General features: G+C 39.6%; 1 protein-coding gene across 2 annotated transcripts in view; it reads right to left on the reverse strand.

Annotated features, from left to right (window-relative positions):
• Nucleotides 1-979: 979 nt before the first annotated feature.
• alg11 (ALG11 alpha-1,2-mannosyltransferase) overlaps nucleotides 980-9,040 on the reverse strand; it is a 9,454-nt gene continuing 1,393 nt past the window's right edge. Inside the window, exons 1-4 of one of the 2 annotated variants that reach the window (XM_043692150.1) lie at nucleotides 6,686-7,354; nucleotides 6,123-6,356; nucleotides 3,590-4,515; nucleotides 980-1,412 (exon numbers count right to left, since the gene is read on the reverse strand). In XM_043692150.1, coding sequence (XP_043548085.1) covers nucleotides 1,135-1,412; nucleotides 3,590-4,515; nucleotides 6,123-6,356; nucleotides 6,686-6,852 — 1,605 coding nt within the window. In that variant the 5' untranslated portion in view covers nucleotides 6,853-7,354 and the 3' untranslated portion in view covers nucleotides 980-1,134. Of the gene's footprint in view, nucleotides 1,413-3,589; nucleotides 4,516-6,122; nucleotides 6,357-6,685; nucleotides 7,355-9,040 lie in introns of those variants that run through there. The other variant, XM_043692152.1, reaches the window with a different exon arrangement.

Here is a 9,040-nt window from a genome sequence, read left to right on the forward strand (position 1 = left end):
GACGGTTAATGTTTTGAACTGGAGGCCTGTGACAAGTGGTGTGCTGCAAGCATTTGGTGCTAAGTCTACTGCTTTCTGTCATTTACATATGAATATAGCAGATATGGTTAGTAAATTTGCAGATGATACCAAAATTCATGGTGTCATGAATATTTAAAAACATTATCTCAGATTACAATGGGATCTTGATCAGATGGGTCAACGGACCAAGGAGTGGCAGATAGAGTTTAATTTAGATAAATGTACATCTTACATTTTGGTAAAACAAATCAGGGCAGGATTTATACACTTAACAATAAGGTTCTGGGAAGTATTGCTGAACAGAGACTGAGGGATGCAGGTGCATAGTTCCTTGACAGTGAAGTCACAGGTACACAGGGTAATGAAGGTGGCATTTGGCACACTTGCCTTCACTGGTCAGTACATTGTGTATAGGAGTTAGGAAGTCATGTTGCAACTGTACAGGACTTTAATTAGGTAACTTCTAGAATACTGTGTTTACTTCCCTGGCATAGTGTTAAACTTGAAAGGGTCCAAAACAAAAAATTACAACAATGTTGCCAGGCTTGGAGGGCTTGCAATATAGGGAAAGGCTGAATAGGCTGGAGCTTTTTTAAACCTGGAGCAGTGGAGGCTGAAGGGTAACCTTATAGTGGTTTATAAAATCATGAGGGACATGGATAGAGTGAATAGCCAAGGTTTTTTTTCCAGGGTAGGAGAGTCCAAACCTAGAGCGCATAGGTTTAAGGTGAGCGGAGAAGATATAAAAGGGACCCGAGGGACAACACTTTCATGCGGAGGGTGGTGCGTGTATGGAATGAGCTGCTAGAAGTGGTGGAGGCTGGTCCAATTACAATAATTAAAAGGAATTTGGAAGGATATGTGAATACAGGAGTTTAGGATAGCTCGTTCAACTTGTCCATGCTGTATAACTTTTATATCTATTTTCTCTTTTCCCTACTTAAAAAAAGGAAGCAGGTTTGATTTATGAGCTTTTAGAAGAAGTTCAATACAGCATTATAAAATCTTTCAAATATACACAAATAATAGCATAAAATGCCTTATAGCCCTCCTCCCTCCCTCCAAGGGAAGGGAAAATATTTACATTTATTTACAATGTCCAATAATTTTAAATTATCTTTCATTAAAAAATAGTTCCACAGCAGATATAAATGATCTTTCAAACTCCTGGTCAGAGAATCTGCTCACAGACTGTCGAGCGTTCTTCCTAATCTCCAGCCTCTTTTCAGGAGATAGTGATAGAATAGTATTCATAGCATCTGCATAACTTTCTTCGCTGTCTGCTAGGAAACCTGTCTGAACTCCATCATGTGGTACTACTATGTCCAGCTTGGGGCCTCCCGAATTATGGGCCAGAATGACAGTTCCTGCTGCCATGCATTCAACTACCCCTGTAAAAAAAAGTGCAGAATGATTAAATGGTCATGATAAATCACAGATTATTCACTGGTTTGAATTGTAAATCAGAATAAATAACTTCCAGAGGTTAAAATAATTAAAAATTGAAGTAATTTCACAAATATTTAAAAAAATTAAATGTATCAGGAAATCTAACTAAATTGCTCATTTAGGTCTGAACAACCACTCTGTAATCCCAGCATACTACTCATCATGAAATGGTAATATGAATATTCTTAAACAATTGTATTGTGTGTCAGTACAGCTGCAAGTTAACTCTTGACAGTCCTATTTTGTTTGCGAAGGTTCCAGGCTCCCTCTGTATAAAAGCCTACTGCTGTGCCACTAAATTGTACCTGGATATGGGTTTATAACAGTGGGTTCATGACTGTAGTCAGACAGTTCGCCAAAAAAGGAATCAAAGTTTGATACACGTTATAGGAAACTAAGCTGAAATGCTAGTTCTAGCTGCATTCATTATTTAATACTAATCTTAATTTTGCCTTCACCCAACTGAAGTTTCAATCTTCTTTCTGATTTACAAAGAATAGCAAATGGATTTCTCTCTTCTTCAATCACACGCTGAGTTACTACTATTGAATGGATTGCTCAGGCTTTGCAGGATTGTAGCAATAAAGCCTTAAAAAATTGGAATTTTTGCTGTCACACCTGAAATACGTCTGAATGGAAAGATTGCAGTGGCAGCAAAATATTTCCTTTATCTGTTGTTCTTACAGAGTGAAAGATGCACATGGAATGAATAAACACCCAATTTAAACCTTCTTAAACAGTGGAACCTCAAACTGTTAACAGAAACCAGAGGCTGAATTTGTTCTTTTGGAATTCATCGCTTACTAAAAATTCCAAGATGTGGAGATGCTGGTGTTGGACTGGGGTGGACAAAGTTAAGAAATCACACAACACCAGGTTATAATCCAACAGTTTTATTTGGAAGTACTAGCTTTCAGAGTGCTGCTCCTTTGTCAAGTAACTAGTGGGGCATGATCATAGGACACAGAATTTACAGCAAAAGATCATAGTGTCATACAACTGATGCAATATATTCAGCCTTGGATCTTTGGGTGACTGTTGTCCAAGGCAGACTTCAGGATAGGCAACAATGTAGAGTGGCCAAGCAGAGGCTGATAGCCAAGTTCAGTACACAGGTGACCCCACTATACACACTCACACACAAGCACACATATACACGCACAAACACACACAGACCCTTTCTCATACACATGCTATATCTCAGACACATATAGTTCTGACACTCTCAGACATGTTCTCCATCACACTTACACACTCTCCCATACTCCCATTCCCTCACATGCATGTACACCACACACACAGATCTTTAGGGTAGATACACTCTATTATGTTCAAAAGCACACAATCTGTTGGTAGTCAATCCATGTGACATTTTATAAATTTCTTCTTTGGAAGTAGAACCAGTCTGACTCAAGATTGGGATACAGACAGACTCTAATCTAACACCTTTAATGCATTGTCTGAGCTCAGATGTCACTTTTTAAAATAAAATCTTAAGTTATTCGGGAATGTGACTTGAAAGAAGTTCTAGGATTTACTAAGTTATTCGGGAATGTGACTTGAAAGAAGTTCTAGGATTTACACATTAATGAATCAAAACCTGCAACCCATTCTAAAAGATGAAAGACTTAACAGCAATTTAGGTCTGTTCAATATATTGCATGTATCTATGACACTATGATCTTTTGCTATAACACTGTGTCCTATGATCCTGCCCCACTATCTACTTGATGAAGGAGCAGCGCTCCCAAAGTTGTACTTCCAAAAAATCCCGTTGGACTATAACCTGGTGTTGTGTGATTTTTAAAATCTCCAAATGAGCTCAAACATAATTGCAGCAGAAAACAGGAGAACCAATTACCATTATTCATAGAGGAAAGATGATTATTTTGCACCAGGTACATCCAATTTCCTCCAAGAATTGTATACTTATAATCACTAAACAGAGGATTGTGTTGATTTAGAATTCGATTAAAAGTAGATTTAGATTATACTATTTTTTTCTCTCAAGGTGTGCATGCAAGATTCTATAATAGCCTGTAAATAAATGCAAAATATCAAGCTATAATAATTTCTAAAATGTAGTCAATAATAAAGTTGTACAGTACAGTATTCTCACCTATACCAAAATGTTCATTCCACATTGTGTGCAGTCCAATAATGGCTTCAGCTAGATGTTTCTTAAGTTCTTCAAATGAAATATTAATCTTAAACTCAACATTTTCCATAACTCCCAACTTCTTGCATAATTCTTTTAGACCAGCTACTCGCTCTTCATCATCTGTATTACGGCAACCTCCAATCAATATTAATTTCACAGCTGAGTTCTGAACACACTTCATCTGAAGGAACTGACAGAAAGCTTTAATTTGTAGAGAATGGTCTTTCTCTGGCCGAAACTGGCCAATTGAAACAATGGAATGTTCCACCTTTTTACTATCAACTAATGGAATATCCAGGAATGTCTGTACATCACAGGGTGGGTAGACAACATGGGTTCGATCACCAGCTTTCCAAAGAGCAAGAATATGATTCAGAGTCCATGTAGAATTTACCATTACAATGTCACTGCAAGACCCAACCAATCCATACATCAAGGCAAAGATGTAATAGTATACAAGTTTGAGATTGCTCAGTACAGGATTTGTTGATATAAAATCTGCATTGTTAAATCTTGGATTCCTGTCCCTCACTACAGACAGCATGTCTGTGCTAATTGTAGGGTAATGAACATAGCAGCCAATTTGGCAGCCTCCCAAGTATTTGAACAGAGGAAGTACATATGCATAACCCATGGAATCTATAAAGATATCTGGAACACATTTCATTAGAGCCTCCCATCCAAGGAAAACAGACCCCAGACTTTGTCCTAGCAGAGTAAAATATGGATAAAGCTGAGCTTCAACAAAATGTCGTTTTTTAAGGAAAATGAACTGCACAGGTTGAAGAAGTTTGATATTAAAGCGCCTATAAGCTCCATTCAGAATTTCTTCAGCTGTGGCATCTTGATCTCCAGTATAAATTACCACTATAATTTCTTCATACCTGTGAATTTCAAAAATAGACATATTTTAGAATAGATCAGTCACTGACTTTAATATTTAAGGTGCAGCAATATGATCGAAAATGTTTACAGGATACTCGACAATTATACGACACAAAAGGAAACGCTAAATGTTAATGATGTGCTGCAACACAAACAGGATCATAGCAGGCATTTTACATTTATCTGAATATAAAGTTAAAAATTTACAAACTTTGATTGAAAACGTTATGGAAGTATTGACTGCAATATAAGCTTTCAGCATGGACTACATGTGGAAATATTGACTGAAAACTTGCATTTATAGTGTGTTTTAACATTAAAAAAAGTCTCAACCTGTTAAAAGAGGGATAATCAGAAATAAGTTAACAGAGAGACTTAGAGAAGGTGAGTAAGCTTGGTGCCAAACTTCCAGGATATTGTGGGAGCGCAGCCATTGAGGGAAGTGGAGAGTATTCCATCTCACTCTGACATCGCAGCCTCTGACTTGCTCTTGTAGCCACAATATTTGTGTGTGGCTTGTGCAGTTCAGCTTCTGATCAATGGTGATGGTAGAGGATATAGTGAGGGTAGTGCCATTGAATGTCAATGGGAGATTCTTCCTTGTTGAAGATGGTGATTGCCTGGTATTAATGTGGCATAAATCCTAGTTTAGATTAGATTACTTAGATTACTTACAGTGTGGAAACAGGCCCTTCGGCCCAACAAGTCCACACCGACCCGCCGAAGCACATCCACCTAGACCCATTCCCCTACATTTGCCCCTGCACCTAACACGACGGGCAATTTAGCATGGCCAATTCACCTAACCTGCACATCTTTGGACTGTGGGAGGAAACCGGAGCACCCGGAGGAAACCCACACAGACACGGGGAGAACGTGCAAACTCCACACAGTCAGTCGCCTGAGGCGGGATTTGAACGCGGGTCTCTGGCGCTGTGAGGCAGTAGTGCTAACCACTGTGCCCACAAATGATACTTATCATTTTTTCATCATTTTTATCATCAATTGTCACTTATCATTCCAAGCCTGAATATTATCCTAATTTTGCAGCATATTGATCCTAAAAATTGTGCAGTCATCAGTGGACACTCCCAATTCTGATGACAGGTCATTGATAAAGCAGCTGAGGATAGATGGGCCTCATACACTACTGAGGAACTCTTGCAGCAATATGCCTGTACAGAGATGAGTAGCCTTTGTGTTAGGTAGGAATCAAACTATTGGAATAATTTCCCCCAATGAGTCCAATTTTCTGAGGGCTGTTTTGATGACACATTCAGTCAAATGTTGCCGTGATGTCATAGGCAGCATTTCTCACCTACGCTCAAGTTCAAACCTTAGGTCAATGTTTGGGTATCAGCAGTTGAGTGGCCATGGTGGAACTCAAATTGAGCACTGATGAGCAAGTTATTTCTGTTGTGGTTTCTAGTTTTACCTACGTTCTCTCACTGCACAGTTATGATTGAGCTTGAAATAATACTCAAGATTACAATTCCTGTTTCATTTAGTATTCTTTATAGTTAAAATGATCCCACAATTATATTTTGCTTTGAATACAAATGACTAAAATTATCAATAGACTCCAAATGAAGAAATTGGGACTCACCTCTTCTGTAAAGCTCTTATTGCACACCATAATACCCTTTCTCCTCCACCCCCAGCATTACAGTATGGGTGAAAGAATGCCACCACTAGTTGTGTCTTGCCATTTTTTCCTGGAGTTTGTAGTAATTTCTTCTTTGGACAGATCCAGAATCGAATATACAAGAAAATTGCAGCGAGGATAAAGAATAAGCCAGCAGTTACGAAAAGTGTAGGAATGATCAACGAAAACAGAAACCTAACAAGAAGAGCAAAAGTTTATATAAATTGCAAATCATCAGAATGATAGACTAGTACAGTATTTCATACATTACAGTTGGACTTTTTTAGCCACTACTGCATGGAAGCTTTTTGGTCACAAACCTAAATTGTATATTTGCTCAGATAAATGCTGTTCTCTGCAGCTTGCCACATCAAGGCACTTAGAAATATGACTTTATCTCTTTATTCACATGCCCGCATATAGAAATGGTCCGAGTGCTCCAAAAACTTACGACTGTATTATCTCCTGCAATCTGCCCAAAGTATATACAAACCTGGAATAATTGATATTTTCAATTAACTTACGTATGTATCGTTATAATACAAAGTTGGACAGGCTGGGCCTGTATCCATTGGAGTTTGGAAGGATAAGAAGTGATCTTCTTGAAACATAAGATCCTGAGGGGAGTTGACACTTTGGCTGCTGAAAGAATATCTTCCTTGTGGGAGAGACTAGAAACGAGGGACAGCATTTAAAAGTAAGGCGCTTCCCATTCTAGGGTTGAGAAACCAATGACACTGAATTTAAAAAAAACCAACAAGACAAAAATTATTGCACAACATTGTAAGTGTGGAAGGGTAATTTTAATTTCTAGCAAGAGCCCTTCATCAGGAATCCTTTCCTGAAATGTCGATTCTCCTGCTCCTCGGATGCCGCCTGACCTGCTGTGCTTTTTCCAGCACCCCACACACAACTCTGATCTCCAGCACCTGCAGTCCTCACTTTCTCTAATTTTAATTCTGCCAATGGTATAAAACGAAGTAGCGTCAAATCAGTTCTTCACAGTTTTTCTTTCATTAAATTTAACTGACATGGTGTATAACAGATGTGTGATATCACTTAATTAATGTCACTGTGGAAAGTTATCTTTAGTCATTTAGGTCTGAAAAACTGACAATCTCATTTCTGGGAATGATTGAGGCAATCATAAGCAGAGCTGGAAATGTGTTGCTGGAAAAGCGCAGCAGGTCAGGCAGCATCCAGGGAACAGGAGAATCGACGTTTCGGGCATAAGCCCTTCTTCAGGCTTATGCCCGAAATGTCGATTCTCCTGTTCCCTGGATGCTGCCTGACCTGCTGCGTTTTTCCAGCAACACATTTCCAGCTCTGATCTCCAGCATCTGCAGACCTCACTTTCTCCGCAATCATAAGCAGCACATGACATGGACTGCGAGTAGAGAATAGTGCAATCAAAATTTAACTTTTAAATTCTAAACATCAAACAAGTGAAAAATGAAATCAAAACTCGTGAGATGTAACAGGTGTGCTCTTTGATCATAAGGTTCACACCAACACCTGGTAATGTCACAAGGATCATGGAGTGGAAATCAATTTTACTAAGTAGTAAGGTAAGAAATTACTGCATAATAGACTTATGAAATCATAAGAGATTAAATGGAAAACTATAATAATCTTATAATGAAAGTTCCCATAGAGGCTGAAAAACTCAGAACAAGTCTATCTGTACAAAACAGGCTCTCAAGAAGAAACAAAATCGAAGTGATTCATACTGGCTTTGACCTTCTTCAGACAGAAGATAACTTGGGAAGATTTTCTTAATACTTTGGTTAGACATCCAAAGATGCCACCACTAACTATGGAGATAAGCACGCACTCCATATCAATCATCCAGCGGGACAGGTAAACCATTCTCACCTGTCATCGGTTATATGTTTTTCTTAACTATTTGGCTATGAGTCATTTTTAAACTGCTGCTTTTTAATAAACTAGATTAAATTAGATTCCCACAGCATGGAAACAGGCCCTTTGGCCCAACAAATCCACACCGACCCTCTGAAGAGTAACCCACCCAGACCCATTTCCCTCTGACTAATGCACCTAACACTATGGGCAGCTTAGCATGGCCAATTCACCTGCCCTGCACACCTTTGGACTGTGGGAGGAAACCCACGCAGACAGAGGGAGAATGTGCAAAATCCAGGCAGACAGTCGCCCGAGGCTGGAATTGAACCTGGGACCCTGGTACTGAGAGGCAGCAGTGCACAGAGCCACTGTGCCGCCCATTAATTATAAACTCGATCCTCTCTGCATGATTGTGCTGCAGAACCAGAATTGTACAGGACAGGAGGAGGAAGTGTATTTGACACAATTCTCCAAGTACTACAGAAATTCAGCTGGTCTGGCAGCATCTATGAAAAGAGACTAGGAGTTAATGTTGAGTCCAGTATAACTCTGTTTCATTCACTCACAGGATGTGGGTATCTCTGGCTAGGCCAGCATTCATTGCCCATCCCTAATTGCCCAGAGGGCAGTTAAGAGTCAACCACATTGCTGTTGGTCTGGAGTCACATGTAGACCAGACCAGTTAAGGATGAAGTTTCCTTGCGTAAAGGACATTAATGGAACAGCAGAATCGACGTTTCGGGCATAAGCCCTTCTTCAGGAATGAGGAAAGTGTGTCCAGCAGGCTAAGATAAAAGGTAGGGAGGAGGGACTTGGGGGAGGGGCTTTGGAAATGCGATAGGTGGAAGGAGGTCAAGGTGAGGGTGATAGGCCGGAGTGGGGTGGGGGCGGAGAGGTCAGGAAGAAGATTGCAGGTTAGGAAGGCGGTGCTGAGTTCGAGGGATTTGACTGAGACAAGGTGGGGGGAGGGGAAATGAGGAAACTGGAGAAATCTGAGTTCATCCCTTGTGGTTGAA

The sequence above is a fragment of the Chiloscyllium plagiosum genome, chromosome 6, assembly GCF_004010195.1.
Source record: "Chiloscyllium plagiosum isolate BGI_BamShark_2017 chromosome 6, ASM401019v2, whole genome shotgun sequence".
Classification (NCBI taxonomy): domain Eukaryota; kingdom Metazoa; phylum Chordata; class Chondrichthyes; order Orectolobiformes; family Hemiscylliidae; genus Chiloscyllium; species Chiloscyllium plagiosum.